Source organism: Ascaphus truei, chromosome 1 (assembly GCF_040206685.1).
Source record: "Ascaphus truei isolate aAscTru1 chromosome 1, aAscTru1.hap1, whole genome shotgun sequence".
NCBI classification, from domain to species: domain Eukaryota; kingdom Metazoa; phylum Chordata; class Amphibia; order Anura; family Ascaphidae; genus Ascaphus; species Ascaphus truei.
This window is the reverse complement of record NC_134483.1, coordinates 70,381,544-70,400,314: the sequence shown is the minus strand read 5'-3', so window position 1 is coordinate 70,400,314 and position 18,771 is coordinate 70,381,544. Positions and strand designations below refer to the sequence as shown.

Genomic DNA, 18,771 nt, shown 5'->3' with positions numbered 1-18,771 from the left:
GCCCCCCCCTGGATCCACGGCCGCCAACAGCAAGGGACAGAGGGCACTGGCGTGACAGGATTTAGCGCGCTCACGATGTGCAAGGAAGCGTGCGCGTCTCTGCAAAAAAAAAAAAAAAACCTCCCTTGTCTCCTGATTGACTGGCGTGTGTTGGCAAGCTGCCAGGAATTTTTTTTTTTTGCCCTCGCAAGCTCTATCTGAGCATGCATGGCGAGGCCCGCCCTTTCCTGCATGGAGCAAGTCAGGTGACTACTGCTCCATGCCACTCTGGCTTCCCCCTTGTCCTCCTGCTCTGATCCCCCCCCCCTGCTCCGATCCCCCCCGTTCCAAAATCTTCCCCCTGCTCTGGTCCCCCCCGTTCTGATTCCCCCCCCCTGCTCCGGTCCCCCCTTCCTGTTCCGATTCCCCCCCTCCCATTCCGATTTCCCCCTGCTCCGGTCTTCCCCCCGTTCCGGTCCCCCCCCCCGTTCCGATCCCCCCCCCCTGCTCCGGTCCCCCCCCGTTCTGATTCCCCCCTGCTTCGCCCCCCCCGTTCCGTTTTCCCCCCCCTGCTCCGATTCCCCCTTGTTGCGAGTGTCTGAGTTTGTGTGTGAGTGTGTGTGAGTGTGTGTGTGTGAGTGAGTGAGAGTGAGAGAGTGTGTGTGTGTGTGTGTGTGTGTGTGTGTGTGTGTGTGTGTGTGTGTGAGATCTGGGGGGGAGGGAATGAATGTGAGGAGAGCGGATTCAGGGAGTGGGTTTGAGTCAGAGGGGGATAATTGATGGAGGGGGGAGAGTGAGGAGACAGGGGGTGTAATAGAGGAAGTGAGGAAGAGAGAGGTGAGGGGGGAGAGTGAATGAAGAAGAGAGGGGGTAAGAAAGAGATGGGGCTACACCTTGGGACTATCTGCATTAGAGTGGCACCAGACAAGGTGTGTGTGTGTGTGTGTTCGTGTGCGTGTGCGTGTGTGTGTGTGAGAGAGTGTGTGTGTGAGTGAGAGAAAGAGTCTGAGACTGAGAAAGGGATTCTGAAGGGGAGGGAGTCTGAGGGGGGGTCTGAGAGAGTCTGAGGGGGAGAGAGTCTGAGGGGGAGAGAGTCTGAGGGGGGGGGAATCTGAGAGAGTCTGAGGGGGAGAGAGTCTGAGGGGGAGAGAGTCTGAGGGGGAGAGAGTCTAAGGAGGAGGAGAGAGTCTGAGGGGGAGAGAGTCTGAGGGGGAGAGAGTCTGAGAGAGTCTGAAGGGGAGAGAGGCTGAGAGAGTCTGAGGGGGAGAGAGTCTGAGGGGTAGAGAGTCTGAGGGGGTGAGAGTCTAAGGAGGAGGAGAGAGTCTGAGGGGGAGAGAGTCTGAGGGGGAGAGAGTCTGAGAGAGTCTGAAGGGGAGAGAGGCTGAGAGAGTCTGAGGGGGAGAGAGTGTCTGAGGGGGAGAGAGTCTGAGAGAGTCTGAAGGGGAGAGAGGCTGAGAGAGTCTGAGGGGGAGAGAGTGTCTGAGGGGGGGAAGTCTGAGAGGGAGAGTCTGAGAGGGAGAGTCTGAGAGGGAGAGAGTGTCTGAGGGGGGGAGAGTCTGAGGGGGAGAGTCTGAGAGAGGGAGAGACTGAGAGGGAGAGACTGAGAGGGAGAGACTGAGAGGGAGAGTCTGAGAGGGAGGGTATGTGTGTGTTTGTGTCTGTCTGTCTGTGAATGAATACAGACACCAACCCACAGTCAGTCAGTCAGTCACCCACCCAAGTGTCAGTCAGTCACCCAAGTGTCAGTCAGTCACCCAAGTGTCAGTCACACACGAGTCAGTCAGTCACCCACCCAAGTGTCAGTCACCCACACACCCCCCACACCCACTCTCTCTCTCTGTCTAGTTAAAATTATGCCCCCCCCTGAAAACATTTCTGCGGACACCCATGAATCCACCTCAAAACCTCGTCCCCTAAATTGGCACCTAGGTTTCTGGGCTCATTTCCTATCATGGAGCAGGTAAACCCGGTGGCCTTCCGTCTTCAATTACCTCAAAGCATGAGAATTCCAAATGTTTTTCACACATCTCTTCTTAAACCGTTCATCTCCAGTCCCCTCTTTCCGGACCACACTCTTAAACCAGATCCAGTGATCATACAGGGCAACGAAGAGTACGAGGTCCAAACTATAATAGATTCCCATCTCTCGAGTGGGAAGGTCCAATTCTTGGTCCATTGGAAGGTCTTTGGACCCGAAGAAAGGTCTTGGGTACCTCCTAAAGACATTCACGCACCAGGACTTCTCAAACGCTTCAGTAAGAAGTTCCCATCCAAACCATGGGAGGATCGTCCTGAGGCCGACCCTGAAGAAGGGGGGTACTGTGAGAATGCGGGGATCGCGGCGCTCACAGCGCGACCCCTCCTCACCATCGAATGCCCCGCTGCCGTGAGACGGCTTCCTCTCCTCACCCGACCTGCTCCCGGTGTGCGGGGGCGCCCCCCTCGTTCTCGGCGGGCCGGCGCTGCCCCGCGGCCTCTCAGGGCTCTGGCGGTTCCCTCTGGTCCCGGGCGCGCACTCTCCGACCTTATAGAGTGCGCGCCGGGCAAGGATAATTTATTCACTGCACTAGCAGTAAAACCACGCCCCCAAATCTCACAAAGGCTGCCATTTAACCCTAAAGCTCCCCACCTGGCTGCATATTATAGGAACCAATCCACGACAGCTACTCATGTTCCTCCAGGTCTGCCTCCGTTCCCTATTGGTCAGCCGCAATATATAGTACCTGTGTTGCCTCTCTCACATCGCTCGACATAGTCTCTGCTTACAGACATCTATTCTGGCTCTCCCTTTGCTCTTCGTTATTCAGGTTGCGACCCGGCTTGGCGGACGTTCCTCTCTGGCTCTGGACCCCGGGTCCCACCTGATCTTGCACCTTCTCTCATCCCTCGACTACTGTTTGGACCTCGACCTCCCGGATCTCTCTCTCCCTGACCTTGGCTAACGGCAACGACTTCGTCTCTTCGGTACCGGCAAGTATTGCTACACCTATTCACACCTGGCCTGGCAACGCCAAAACACCACACTCCGGACACGCTCCTCCTGCTGCGGGTGCGTACATATATACGTCCCCATCTCAGTATAAGGGACGAGTCTGGTCTGCGGGCAGCACCGGCGTAACAGTATGGAGGAAGGTAAAGCAGTCAAGATTTAGTCAATGACACATGGGGCTATTTATCAATATCTCCAAGATGAATACGTGGCCAAAACTGGTACCATCAAATGTCTACAAAAAAAAATTGGCATTTTTTCATAGGTCTCAGTTTTACAGCCTAGAGATTTGCATGAATAAGTCCCTACATAATACACAGTTAACTTCGGGTAAAAATTGTCAACCTACTCCCAGATGTCCATATAGTTAAAAAAAAACATCATACCTAAGGGTTTGTGTTATTCTACATGGAAATATGTACTACAGACCCCCTGCTTCAATCCTATGTACAACAAATAAGAATAAAAATCGCGAGAACTGCTGTAAGCTACGCTGGGAGACAGAGAGAGATTGCATCTCTCTGCTCACCTTTTACAGACTTGTTGGCTGGCCAGGGAGGATTAACGCTGTGTTGGGCCCATCCAGAAGCTGGGAACCCCATTGACAATCCTTCTGGGAAATGTAATGTCCTCCTGGCCGTGAGAGCGATAGCCGCGAAGTTGCCGCACTCCAGCTGCATTAGCGGCACCAAGGACAGTAAGTTTTACTACATATGTATATATGTTCACTTGAGATTATTATTTCGTCACAAGCAGCTGCATTTGGGTCAACCTGAAAAGATCACTTAAAACCGTTGATTACCTTCTGTGTGCACCAATCACCATTTGTGAAGGTGCTTCTTATGCACTAACTTCAGGTTATCGTACCCTGTTGCAGCTGATGCTCCTAGCTGCAGAATCATGCTGTATGTACGTAAACAAAAAAGAGGCATGTTTAGGGGCATCTATAGTTTTGCCCTGGCGCAACTGTTAAAACAAAAGAAAAAGTAAATACTTCACGAAGTAGTTAACGTTTGCACCTCTGTTTCGCCTGTTTTTTTACCACCACCTCGGAGATGGTGGTAGTGTGTCAATATTTATGACCACAGAGCTACCGGAAATAAATGTGTTATATACCTTTTGTTGGTTTATAGACTTTATTCTTATAGTATGCTACATTTTTCAGCTCTTTTGGACCCTAGTGCTTAAATCATACCCAGACATTAACTGGCATTACCATTATTCCAATGATCTTGTATTAAAGGCCACAAAAGAATAGCCTTTTCAGGCTCGCTTCAAATGAAGTGATTGTGGTGGTTTGGGGCCAACTGTGGTGTTTTAATACAAAAGTATGATCAATTACACTGTATTGAAGTCTACGAGGTTGCTGATTCTAAACATCAGTATCTAAACCAGACTCACAGAAATTCTGTAAGAGTTGACAGGTCTGCTTGGTGCGTACAGTAGTGTTTGAATGAGCTACTACACGCATGAAAAATATACACAGTAACACAAGATTTAGGAAGCAATAATACAGACCCTCTAACATTTGGCACATAAAAATAGTTATACTTTGTTACAATATCTCAATGTGGAATATAGGCGCAATAACACGTACAATTTAATATAGGCAAAGTTCATATTAATTAGATTGTAAGCTCTTCGGAGCAGGGACTGCTTTTCTTAAATGTTACTTTTATGTCTGAAGCACTTCTCCCCTTTGTGTTATTTGTATTATTTGTTATTTATGATGGTCACGTGTATTACTGCTGTAAAGCGCTATGTACATTAATGGCGCTATATAAATAAAGACATACATACATTTCAATAAAATGTGTCTTTATGGATATACAGTACTTCTGTACACACACAATAGATGTGGTATTAAACCCCCCTTAACTTGCTGATGACTAGTAGATCATCAATCTCCTTGCTTCTTTAATTAGCTGCAGGTTCAGCCACTGGCAGAAATAGATACCGGATATTAAAAGCAGGTACCGTACCTGCTAAATAGGTACAATTGAAAGGTTTATACTTTACTATTTAATTGTTTCTCACACATACATTTTCCCTGCATATTAATTGACAGAGAGGCCCGAGGCTAAAATCTGAACTTACATTATACTTACTGCCATGGTTAACGTCAGCATGACAGTGAGTACACCACAAATTATCCATCCATTTAATCAATCTGACATACAAATCAAATCGGCTTTATTGGCATGACAGAAAAAAATGTCAGTATTGCCAAAGCATGAATAACAGGAGGTAGGGTATAATGTTTACACAGTAAATGGGTAACACTTAGTTAAATGCAGTGATGTGGGGTTTACTGGGCATATCTCAGCCTGCGACAGGTGCTAATATAGTGTGCAGCCTGGAGCACAGGTGTTGCCAAAGCAGTAGGTAACGATGCCCAGACCATTTTTTTTGTAGCTAAACAATTGATATGTAGAGGTGGTATCCTTTCATGGGAAACTGAATTTGATTTCAAATCATTATGCTTTCCAACAAGATGAATATAAGAATTGTAAATTACTGTAACAGGCATGTCTTGAGAGAAGTTTAAACCACATGTTCATTGTGATATTGAAGTACAGGGACAGGTACCATATTATTTGTTGCTTTTAACTTTTGTTTCATGATGTTAGATATGTCTAATTCCTTATCAAATGAAGCTCCAAAAACTACATTCAGACAGTTACAAAAGCATGTGCCAGGTTATATGTGGTCAACTGTGTTTCCTTCAGAAGAGGTAACAGAGAAGGATTTAGGGGTCGATTCTATACATGACGAAGGGCCTTCCGCAGGTCACCCATTTTCATTGACTTCAAAGGGGAATTTCTCCTGAAAATGGTCCGATCAACTATTATAGAATAAGTACCTTAGGGCAGGGGTGAGCAAACGTTTTACACCGAACCCCCCTTTTCATCCATGATATTAGTCGGGCACCCCCCTGCCTGATGTAATCTAAATCACATAACTGTTTTTGATTAATGGGTATGACATTTTTTTTAAACAGTAAAACAGGACAAATGTTATAGGTTTGTTTTAAAATAAATCAGCATTGTAGTATAAGATAATACTGACTGCAATTTGTTTCAAAATGCATTGGGTGCAGTCCCTGGAGTCCCTCTGGATGGGATCTCCTGATACAGGGAACTCCTTTGGGGTCCCTCTCCCCCTGGTATAACTAGACACTGGACTGGAGTGTCTATAAAAAGGGCGGATCCCCATCTTTTATATAAAAAGCATTAACCAATAATCTCTCCCCAGATAGGCTGCGCTCATGGTGGGGGCGTCGCTACGTGCAAGACTCTTCTATGCTTCCTTATTGAAAATACCATAGTACTGGCGGCCGTGTAGCGCTTCGACACTGCTGCAGTTTGGAAAGCCAAGTCAATTGGTCTTTTCAGGCTGAAGTCGCGTGATGTCAGCGTCACGTGAGCTGGTACAGCCAATGAGGGCAAACTAGCTTTGTGACGCGTCCGCCACACCCCTGCATCGCCTTCCCAATCTCCTGCAGCCAAGTGCACAGATCACTGGGGCTGCAGGAGTGCGCGCGGTGGCGCACACGATCGCACACGCGTCACCACCATGAGTGCAGCCGAAGGCTGTGCTTATAGTGCCGGCAACATCACGTCACAACAAATGCATTGCCGCCGTTGCGTTTGCATATAGTAAACGCAACGGAGCGACGGCTTGGTCGCGATCACTGGAAGTCATCTCAATTTGATTTTACCAGCGACCGCAGCTTGACGTCACCGTCGCCGGCATTATAAGCATAGCCTAAGGCTGCACTCAGACAGGGCGCTACGCACTTGCGTTCGTGCCTCCGCCGCGCACTCCTGCAGCCCAGCGATTTCTCCTCAAACTGCAGGAGGTGGGTCGCGGCGTTTGGCATAACGTACACGTCACGGAGCTGGTTCGCCTTGATTGGCGAACAAGCTCGCGTCACGCGACTGTAGCCCAAATTTTCAATTTGGGATGTGCCGGCAAAATGTCGCAGTGACAACGCTGCACTTTGCCGCCGGTGAAGTTTTCAGTTTGAAAACTCCCACCGAACAACCCAAACTTGCACGTCTCAACGCACCCTGTCTGAGCGAAGCCTAAGGCTGCGTTCATAAGACTGCAGCCGTGCGGAGGCGCACGTCCGGGGCGTGTCGGGGGGGGCAGGCTGTGACGACACAGAACTGGTTCGCCCTCATTGGGCGAACCGCTCACGTGACCGGCCTTGCGGTCCCGTGAGTGCGAAAATCTATCTTTTGAAAAAGACCTATGCTTCCGCACGCTTGCGGAAGCGTGCGCGAGCCCCTGCTAAAGCCGGTCTCATTGCGGCTGCAGGGGCTCACTGAGAAGCGTCAGCGCGCCTCAGCACGGGTCAGCGCCTAAGTGCTGACCCTGGACGCAGCCTAAGGCTGCGCTTATAGTGCCGGCGACGTTGCGATAGATGTATTTAAAGTTTAGACGACGTCGCTGGCTACAAGGCCAGTGACGTCAAAAAGGGGGAAGGCAGAGGGACGGAGAAGCTCTCCGAGTGGCCACAAGGGGAGACAGTCGCTGAAAAAAATCAAATAACAGTGACTACCAGATTTTTGGTAGCGCTGTTGCTTGGTCGCGCCGTCGCATGCACTATAAGCGCTGACGACAATGCATTTGTTTTGACGCAACATCGCATCGCCGGCACTATAAGCGCAGCCTTACACTGCCAGAAGCTGCAAACTGACATGAGGGACAGAGATACATTTAGCAACGGTGCCACATAATAATCAAAATAGTGGCCCTTTTTGATAACCTTGTAGAAATTACATCAGATGTCATATATAATACCTGTGAGAAAAAAAAACTCCAGTGCATGCAGGTTTCAGTCTTCCCCAGCCTGTTCCAGGTAAAAACGTCATACAATGTTTAAATTGCACATTTCAAAATATAAGCATTAAGCAGTTTGTACAACAAAGCTCAGTTAAGGAAGTACATAGCCAGCAACCCACTTAATGACACCATTGTCTTTATCAATAGAAAACCGCTTAGTTTCAAGAGTTTGAAGAAAAAGGACCGGTGAAGGTGATTTGTAGAAAAAAAGATTCTAGAAAACTAATACCAAAAAAAAGTGTGTATGTATTTTTTTTATAGCGCGTGTGATTGGTGCAAATAGGTTAAGGGAGAACAGCACAAGATTTTTGGTGCCAAGAATGAGATGAGAATTGACAGAAGGGTTAGAGAAATTTTTCGTAACAGAGTAGATTATGAATAAAGTAAACGTTTCAGCAAACTGAATTGTAACAAGTCACTGCAAATATACACACACATATATATATTTTTTTTTATTATTTGTTGGATGAAAAGATTTTTGACCATGTCAAACAGTGAGATTATCACCTCTAAGAACCAGAATCAGTGAGATGTAGTGGTTTTAGAACAGAAATAATGCATGTAATTTGAAAAGTATATTTATCAGCAAAACCCTGGTAAAGTGTATGAGCACAGATGTCAAACCAGTGAGACTCCCAGAATAGTCTGAGTTGACATGTCTGCACATATATTTAGTAAGTAATTGCAACATATGGTATCTCTACAAATAAATCTAAATTAAATCCAAAATAACCTTGATTAATTGTAACTGATTTCATGTGAAACAAACTGATTTGGAGTCAGTCTGAGCACAATTGAACTTAACCCTTTGAGAGACCCCATGACGTCATCCTGAAAGGCTCCATTATTTCATGGTTATTTCATAGTCTATGGGTTCTGTGTTCCCATAGAGAGCAGGATACGTTCTCCCCTGTAGGAAAATGGAATAGGACTCTTCTGTTTCCCCCCAAAATGGCTGCGGCATTCACAGACCACACGGTGCCAGAGTGGCCGGCAACTCCACAGGCCATTGTTTTTTAACAGGGGTTCCCCAGGCATCCTTAAAAGGGTTTCTGCCATTTTCAGGTCATTTGAAAATGGTGGCAAATACAGAATAATTTATAATGCATCTGATTTCAGACGCGCTATTAGAGAGGGTTGGTGTTCCTTACAATGCATCTGATCTCAGGCGCGCTATTAGAGAGGGTTGGGGTTCCTTACAATGCATCTGATCTCAGGCGCGCTATTAGAGAGGGTTGGGGTTCCTTACAATGCATCTGATCTCAGGCGTGCTATTAGAGAGGGTTGGGGTTCCTTACAATGCATCTGATCTCAGGCGCGCTATTAGAGGGTTGGGGTTCCTTACAATGCATCTGATCTCAGGCACGCTATTAGAGAGGGTTGGGGTTCCTTACAATGCATCTGATCTCAGGCGTGCTATTAGAGAGAATTGGGGTTTCTTACAATGCATCAGATCTCAGACACTATTAGATGGCTGCTGTTCCTCAGAATGTCAAAATATAATGAAAGGGTTCCCTAACCAAAACACTGCCTCAGGCACTAAAAGTTTTAATAGACTTCACTGCAAAAAAAAAAAAAGCTGTGTGTGCTGTGCACGCGCATAGTAAGTGAAACTTCTTTGACTTTTGTCACAGAAATTGTATTTGTGAGGTTTAAATTAAAAATCAAAATACAATTTCATTGACAAAACGCAAATACATTTGACTTATAATGCGCGTGCTCGGCACACATCCCCTGTATTAGCTATTTGCACTAAGTGTGAATTCCTCGTGTGTATGTGTGTCAGCCAGTGTGTGTATGTGTATGAGTCAGTGTGTGTCAGTCAGTGTGTGTGTGTGTATGTGTGTCAGTCAGTGTGTGTATGTGTGTCAGTCAGTGTGTGTGTGTGTGTCAGTCAATGTGTGTGTGTGTGTATGTGTGTGTATGTGTGTCAGTCAGTGTGTGTGTCAGTCTGTGTGTGTGTGTGTGTGTATGTGTGTCAGTCAGTGTGTGTATGTGCATGTGTGTGTCAGTCAGTGTGTATGTGTGTCTGTCAGTGTGTGTATGTGTGTCAGTCAGTGTGTGTATGTGTGTCAGTCAGTGTGTGTGTGTATGTGTGTCAGTCAGTGTGTGTGTGTATGTGTGTCAGTCAGTGTGTGTATGTGTGTCAGTGTGTGTATGTGTGTCAGTCAGTGTGTGTGTATGTGTGTCAGTGTGTGTGTATGTGTGTCAGTCAGTGTGTGTATGCGTGTCAGTCAGTGTGTGTATGCGTGTGTGTGTGTGTGTGTCAGTCAATGTGTGTATGTGTGTGTCAGTCAGTGTGTGTATGTGTGTCAGTCAGTGTGTGTATGTGTGTCAGTGTGTCAGTGTGTGTGTGACAGTCAGAGTGTGTGTGTGTGTGTGTGTGTGTGTGTGTGTCAGTCAATGTGTGTGTGTCAGTCAGTGTGTATGTGTGTGTGTATGTGTGTCAGTCAGTGTGTGTATGTGTGTCAGTCAGTGTGTGTATGTGTGTCAGTCAGTGTGTATGTGTGTCAGTCAGTGTGTGTATGTGTGTGAGTCAGTGTGTGTGTATGTGTGTCAGTCAGTGTGTGTGTATGTGTGTCAGTCAGTGTGTGTGTATGTGTGACAGTCAGTGTGTGTGTGTGTGTGTGTGTCAGTCAGTGTGTGTGTGTATGTGTGTCAGGTTGTGTGTGTCCTGCTGCAGCCAGGGGCGGGGTGTAACATTGCGCACCACCTCCCCCCTCTCCCCCTTCCCGAAATTCTGCGCACCCCTCCCCCCAGGGGGGGGGGGGGATATGCGCTCGGCACGGGCATGAGTGACCGCGGGCGAGGTTACCCGTCCGCTGCCCGGCCCGCCTGGGTCACCCTTTCTTCCAGCAGCAGGAGCCTGCCCCCGGCACCGAGCCCCTGTGCCGCAAGGGTTGCACCCGGGTTTGCGCCGTGTGCCACCGCTTCCTGCGGGTGCAGGGGGCCCGCGAACGCCCGTGTCAGTGGAGGGCGGAATGGCGCCGGTCAATGGGCGTTAGGAGCGTGTGAGGGGAACGGCGCCGCTGCCAGCTGCTTCTGCGCATGTGTGGCGTCCGGCAGCGTCGCCATGACTACTGCCCATGCGCGGCGCAGGCAGTGCAGAGCTTGGCGGTAGCTGAACAGCTCCCCTTGCTGCCTGTACTCGAGTGAGCCCAGTAGCGCATGCGCAGGGGGCTCTGTCTGAGTCTCCAGCCCGGCAGAGCGCGCGGCTGGGACAGAGAGCGGGCCTGGTCCCAGGAGCCGGTCAGCGGGTCACCGCTGCCCCCCCGGATGCTGCCCGTGCCCATCTCCACCTGGGGGAAATTGCGGCCGTTAGGAGCGGCGCCGGCGGATGTCGCGGCAGGGACAGAGAGCCCGGGGAGCCGCTGTAAAGTAGCAATGCACGTGGGGGGAATTGCGGCCATTAGGAGCAGCACCGGCGGCGGCGCCGCATCTGATTTTTTGAGCGGTTGGGATCATGTCAGTGTTGGGTTCGGGCTGAGCCAGAACACAGCCCGGCCTCAACTGCCAGCACTGACGTCACATCCGTTTCATTTCTGTCTCCACAATCCATTTTTGCCCCAGTTCGAATGAGGTGCCACTAAAGAAGTTTCACTTCAAAAATCTTTCTTGTTCATTACAATGCAATTGATAGAAGTCTCCCTGATTTTCATCCTTGGGGGTTAACATCTCTAAACATAACTTATCCAGAGAAAGATGGCATACATCTGTGATACTTCAGGTTCTGGATCAAAATATGACATTTGAATGGACAAGTTGAAATTTCTGTCAGTGAGACACAGAAAACCAGGGAGCGTTGATATGTCTGTTAGATAATAAGACTAATTTGAAAGCATACACCAGTGTTTTTCAACCAGGGTTCCCAGGACATCAATGCAATTTTCTGGTCATTTGAAAATTGTATCAAATACAGAGAATTTACCATGCATCTGATCACAGAGTTGCTATTAGAAAAGGTTGGGGGTTCCTCAGAATTTCACTTAGGGTTCCTTAACCAAAAAAAGGCTGGCAACCACTGGTATACACACTACTGCTAGTTTATCAAAGCAATTTTGTTTCACTTTTCCTGCATTTCCGATATTACAACCTCTGTGCTAATGCTTAGTAGTTCTAACTCCTTACCCAGCACACGTGTTGCTGAGTGTGTGTGTTGCAATAACCCTGAACTAAGCAAATTATTTCTCACACTTCTTCTTGCTAACCTCAGCTACTCCAAGAATAAATCTCCCGCCCCTTCACAGTGAAGCGTGCAAATTTCTCGCGATGCACTCTGGGAGTTGTAGTGCGTACCAGGGACGAGCTTGCACATGTTTGCTTGCAGAAGCTCAAGTTGAGAACTATACTCCCAGCATCCACCGGTGCGATTTTTGCTAAACCTACTGCATGTCAGCTGCTTCCTGTTTTGGAGCTAGCAGGGAAGGTGCTGGGGTGCATCAGTGAGGAGTGTAGATTGCTACTGTGGAAGGTTAGATCACATATATAATTTATTTCTATGAATTCATAACTATATTTTATGAACTCAATAAGCTCTAATATTTGCAATTCTGTTAATTTGACCCTATTCTTTGCTTTGCAATGCACGTAAATCACATTTTATCAACAGTCTCCTGTTTTGAAGCAGTTAAAATATTAATGTTGACATCGTTGAAATAATGCAATTAGGGACTAAATTTGCCAAGTTATCACTCGTGTGTATCTTACAGTGATCCAAAGAATTCATTGTTTAAAACCACATAAGATATAAACTGGTGTGTTGCCTTTGTGATATATATTTGTTTATTCCTCCCCTATAGTAAGTTTAACGCCCCATTAAGTATTTGAAGCTGGCATGTGTTTGAATAATTTAAGAAAATGCCATTCTACATGTAGAAATGTGGCATACACACAGTATCTGTGGTTTTGGTGACATGTTGAAATTAGGGTTTTGTATATTTTATGTAAAAAATGTAGAGGTTTATGCAGATTGGGGGGTAGAAACCTCAAAGCCGACTATAGAGTATACATTGAATGGCCCCTAATAGCTTGCAGACTACAACAAATTTACCAAATTTATAAGATTAGTACTTACAACTTCATCGTGTGTATTACAATAAACAACAAGCAGTGATGAGGTCACAATGAATCAGATGCCTTTTGTCTCAAAGATTCAGCAAAGCTTCTCATTCCTGAACCAGCACAAACAGATCAGATGGGAAATGCTTTAATACTTTTAAGTGTATTGACATTGGGATAATGGCTGGATGACCAGTGCGCTGTTGTACACAACCATTAGCACAGATTAGCTGTTATATAACCGGTTTGATCTTTAACAAATTATATATAATCAAGATGGTGTTTATTTAAACTTTTTTTCTTTCCATGTTTTGGACTCTTAGTGTGCAAACCGTCTCAGGGCCAAAATGAACTAATGGCGTTAACTTATTTAGGGGTTAATTGATAGTCATGGATTTTAAAACAAGCAACCTCCTTCCCATCCCCTCCCCCCCCCCCCCCACCCACACCCCAAAAAGCCTATATGATTTTAACACATATTGTTAATATCTTGCCCCTAAAGCAATTTTTTATTTTTTTTTAGCTTCTGAGGTTACCTTAATACTGCACTGGGCTCTGGGGAGAGCTCAATTTTAACACTTAATATTTCAAACCCTTATCTCTGAATGGAATATTAGATAATAAAATAAGAACAGCTATTAGAGAGGTTTGGGGTTCCTTACAATGCATCTGATCTCAGATGTGCTATTAGAGAGGGTTGGGGATTCATCAGAATTTCACTTGGGGTCCCTTAACCAAAAAAAGGTGCTTTAGTGGTATGTATCTCAGGAACTGCGGGGTCCCCAGAGCTGAAAACGGTGGTAACAGTGGTTTGGCAATGCGGACCCCTGGTTCCCATGCTGTTTAAAAAAAATAAATAGGGGTGTGTAACAGGGTCAACCCTGTTGGCAAAAGTTCAGGTCTATTTGGGCAGCTAGTAGTTAACTCCTGCCTAGTGAGACAGGAGCACTGAGCCACCTGGGCTGAAGCCTTTAAAATGAAGCAACCTGCGGTTCCTAGTCTGCAGACAGACTCTGATGCCTGTTATATATTTGCCTGCTGTTACTCTGCTACATGTTTTATTGATGTTGCTCTGCTACCTTTTTAAACTTGGGCTGAGAAAAGCTATATGAGTTACTGCTGAACTTTTGGTTGAAGAAACCGTGTTTTTGTTTCTGAAACTTTGACAAAATAAAAGCCTACATTATTTATTTTTCCAAACTCAAGCCTCCTGTCAGTACCTCCTGCGGGCGTCTCCTACAGTGTGTCTGCTGCTACCAACGTCCGAGATCCAGGAAGACTAGAAAATGTCATACTTCTTTCCACTTCCTGCAGCTGCACTACTCCACATGCTGCAGCTTCTACCTTCACCTATCTGAACACAACCTTCCCTACTTGTCCAGATTCTTTTTATACGCATTTCCTAAAACAGTTGTTTTCAAATCATTTATCAGGGCTTTGTGCGAAACAGATTTTTTTGGTTGTTGCAACCAATGAATGTGTATGCATTCTATGTGCATTCAGATGTGTTTGCAATGTAATTGTTTTATTCCCCCTTGTGGCCCTTAAAAAGAAGTTGAAAACGAATGCTCAAAATTATGCTCCTTCTGTGTACATGGCCTTCATGCTTCCTTTGCACTAATGTCTCCAGGGCCTTTTTAGATCCGGCACAAGTAATGAGTGCTCAAATTTGGGGTGGTAAATGGGTGACCAGTACATAGTGGCAAGTACTGTAGTTTCCTAGGGGCCAGGAATGGGAAATAGTTGTATGGGGATGCGACAGAGCCAGCATTAGTTATTTGGGGGTGGAGGGTGACTAGCATCAGCCTTTTTTTGGGAGGGGAATTTAAGTAACGGAGGTCTACATCAGTAGTGTAGTGCAGAACGGGGTATTTTTGACATTAAGGATTCAGAGACTGGTATATAGAAAAATGTGAAGTTCGGGTCAGAAACGGAGAGGAGGCTTAAGAGGGTGGCAGGGAGATGTTGAAGTCAAGAAACCTGCAAGGCGGTGGGGGTATCGTCGTTAGGCGGGGAGAGGGGAAGTCCTGGGTCTGGCACAGAGGTTGGGTTGGAGTATAGCGGAAAGGACTTGGAACTAGGAACCTGTATGAAGAGCTGGCATCAGTACCTTTCTTTGGCCTATTCAGCCACCTTTTTCTTTTGTAGATGTAAAATAAGTGTCATTACTTTTAGAATATTTACTATCTATTGAGCAATTATGTTGCAAGATTCAAGCGTTTTTACATATTTACTTTATTTTAGATATATGATATTCTTTATCTATAAAAAGAATTACACCTATGGCCAGTATGGAGAGTGATGACAGTCCTCTACTTTATCCCTCATTGTTTGAAGAATGTGCAAAGAACCATTTTGATGCTGTAGATTCTAGATCTCGAAGGTAGGTCAATTATCTTATCTACCCACGTAATGAAATAGTGTCTACATTTTGTTTTTAATAATACTTACAGTTTTACTATAATTAACAGTTAGAAACATTTTATGAAATTAAAGAAAGCAATCTGGTGTATGTTTGGCTTTCTGGGCAAAGATCGCGACGATAATGAATAAAGTTTAGTATTTTACTTACTTTGAGATAATTGCTTTTGCTTAACAATTGATCATTTTGTAAATCCCTAATCGTTTTAACCCATTAAGGACGAATGATGCGAACTCGCCTCATACCGTAAAATGACATTTTCATCTGATGTAGAAAAAAAACAAAAACACAGGCATTAAGGGGTTAAACAAATCTACATTTCTCCATGGCCAATACCTCTACTGGAACAGGACAAACTTTTCAATTACACCAAACCGAAGTATGACTTGAATAATACAGCCTTCTTTCCCCAGTGTTAACCACTGCTCTGCTTAGTGAATCTGGAATGTAAATGATTTAGGCCACGGGTGTGCAAATGGGGGGAAGGGGCGTGGCGCTTAGTGGCCCCACGCTCTTCCCCAAAGCATTTAAATGAAATGCCGGGAGAGTGCATGAGGCCTCTGTAAGTTCCCGTAGCTTTTCTCCGACAGCTTCAGGTGGCATCACATGCACTCGCGCCGTCTTTTGACGCCGGACGACCTGGTAAAGGGAGGGGGGGGGGGCGCAGACTGAAATTTGCGCACCCCTGATTAAGGCCAATAGGTCAGGTTTTCAAGATATCTCTGCTTCAGCAGAGATCTTCCGAATACCTGACCTGTTGATAACCCTTGAGAACTGGAGCTGGCCACCCCTGATTTTGGCCCTAATTAGCTTATTTCCATCCATACCTGTAATAATGGTAGTTAAACACGATGAACTCACAGCAGATGCTAATGCCAATTATCGACCATGGCGACATAGTATACAGCTCGGCACCTCAACCCCCAAACCCATCGTAGCAAACGTGATACCCTCTACAATTCAATTTGCCGCTTTGTCCTCCAATGCAACTTGTGTCTAGGCGCAAAGTTCACCTTTCCTGTCTTGCCTTCGGATACTTTCTGTGCAAGCTAACCGTCTATCTGCACAAGCTCCTCACCCCTACCACATGCAGCACTTATCATCTGAGATCTGACTCCAAAAGACTGTTCATGGTCTCAAGGTTCAGCAAAGAATCTGGACGCTCCTCCTCTTACCGTGCACCCCAAAACTGGAACAGATTACCGGAGACTCTCACAGCTGCCACCAGTCTAAGTTCTTTCAAAACTAAAGCTGTCTCACATTTTAATCTGTTCTGTAACTGCTACATACGTCTATAATATATATTATCTCTAACTGTGCATGCAATGTCTTGTATATAATGTATACCCTGTTCACTTACAGTCATGTGAAAAAGAAAGTACACCCTCTGAATTCCATGGTTTTACATATCAGGACATAATAACAATCATCTGTTCCTTAGCAAGTCTAAAAATTAGATAAATACAACCTCAGATGAACAACAACACATGACATGTTACACCGTGTCATGATTTATTTAACAAAAATAAAGGCGAAATGGAGAAGCTGTGTGTGAAAAACTAAGTACACCCTTACTGCTTCCATAGGAATTAAGATGCTAAGTTGCAGACTGGTGCTGCTAATCAAATGCCCTTGATTAATTGATCATCAGCAAGTGTGACCACCTCTATAAAAGCTGAAGTTTTAGCAGTTTTCTGGTCTGGAGCATTGAGGTGTGTTAACACAATGCCGATGAGGAAAGACATCAGCAATGATCTTAGAGAAGCAATTCTTGCTGCCCATCAATCTGGGAAGGGTTATAAGACCATTGCCAAACAATTTAAAGTCCATCATTCTACAGTGAGAAAGGTTATTCAAAAGTGGAAAACATTCAAGACAGTTGCCAATCTTCCCAGGAGTGGACATCCCAGCAAATTCACCCCAAGGTCAGACCGTGCAATGCTCAGATAAATTTCCCAAGAGTTACATCTCAGACTCTACAGACCTCAGTTAGCATGTTAAATGTTAAAGTTCATGACAGTACAATTAGAAAAAGACTGAACAAGTATGGTTTGTTTGGAAGGGTTGCCAGGAGAAAGCCTCTTCTCTCTAAAAAGAGACTTCTGGAACAATGTCCTTTGGACAGACGAGACCAAAGTGGAGATGTTTGGCCATAATGCACAGCGCCACGTTTGGCGAAAACCAAACAGCATATCAGCACAAACGCCTCATAACAACTGTCAAGAACGGTGGTGAAGGGGTGATGATTTGGTCTTGTTTTGCAGTCACAGGACCTGGGAACCTTGCAGTAATTGAGTCGACCATGAACTCCTGTGTATACCAAAGTATTCTAGAGTCAAATGTGAGGCTATCTGTACGACAACTAAAGCTTGGCCGAAATTGGGTCATGCAACAGGACAATGATCCCAAGCACGCCAGCAAATCTACAACAGAATGGCTGCAAAAGAAAAGAGTCAAGGTGTTGCAATGGCCCAGTCAAAGTCTAGACCTCAACCCGATTGAAATGCTGTGGCTGGACCTTAAGAGAGATGTGCATAAATAATTGCCCACAAACCTCAATGAACTGAAGCAACGTTGTAAAGAAGAGTGGGCCAAAATTCCTTCACAATGATGTGAGAGTCTGATAAATCCATACAAAAAACAATTACTTCAAGTTATTGCTGCTAAAGGTGGTTCTACAAGCTATTGAGTCATAAGGTGCACTCATTTTTTCACACATGGCTTCTCCATTTTGGCTTTATTTTTGTTAAATAAATCATGACACGGTGTAATATGTCATGTGTTGTTCATCTGAGGTTGTATTTACCTAATTTTAAGACCTGCTAAGGAACAGATGATTGTTATTATGTCCTGATATGTAAAACCATGGAATTCAACGAGGATGTACTTTCTTTTTCACATGACTGTATGTAACTATGTATTTGTAACCATGTATTATTTGTCATCATAACTATGTCCAGGACATACTTGAAAACGAGAGGTAACGCTCAATGTACAGTATTGCTTCCTGGTAAAACATTTTATTTTATAAATGAATAAACTCCACTTTGTTTTCTTTAGTGAAAACAACGTTACGCAACACACAGCATATATGCTGACGGCCTTTGACCTCTGAAATAATGTGTTTGATGCTATATTTCTTTTATCGTAAAAACAAAACGTGCCACATTTAATTGTCATTAACTTGCAAACTTAACTTCCCCCACTTTACAACTTATTTTACTGCAGCTCCTACCAACACTAACTACACACAACTGCCCTCCCCCAGCCTCAACCTTCACCCCACTCAACCCTCTGCGAACCCTGAACAGGCCCTGGCAATGCAGCAAAACATTTTGACAAGGAAAAGGCACACCCCTGCAGTTTAGTCTGCACACACTCACTTGGCACACAAAAGCTTCATGCAACAATAGCTATCTCTGTGATAATGAACCTGGTGTGCACCTCAACTTTGTTCTTTCTCGTGGCTTCA

The 18,771-nt window shown here is 45.5% G+C and overlaps 1 protein-coding gene across 1 annotated transcript in view; it reads left to right on the top strand.

Moving 5' to 3' along the window:
• Window positions 1-12,193: 12,193 nt before the first annotated feature.
• The window catches only part of SLC38A9 (solute carrier family 38 member 9), a 212,587-nt gene continuing 206,009 nt past the window's right edge, over window positions 12,194-18,771 (top strand). Inside the window, exons 1-2 of the mRNA XM_075589191.1 lie at window positions 12,194-12,290; window positions 15,122-15,260. Of these exons, the coding sequence (XP_075445306.1) occupies window positions 15,160-15,260 (101 nt within the window). The 5' untranslated portion in view covers window positions 12,194-12,290; window positions 15,122-15,159. The remainder of the gene's footprint in view (window positions 12,291-15,121; window positions 15,261-18,771) is intronic.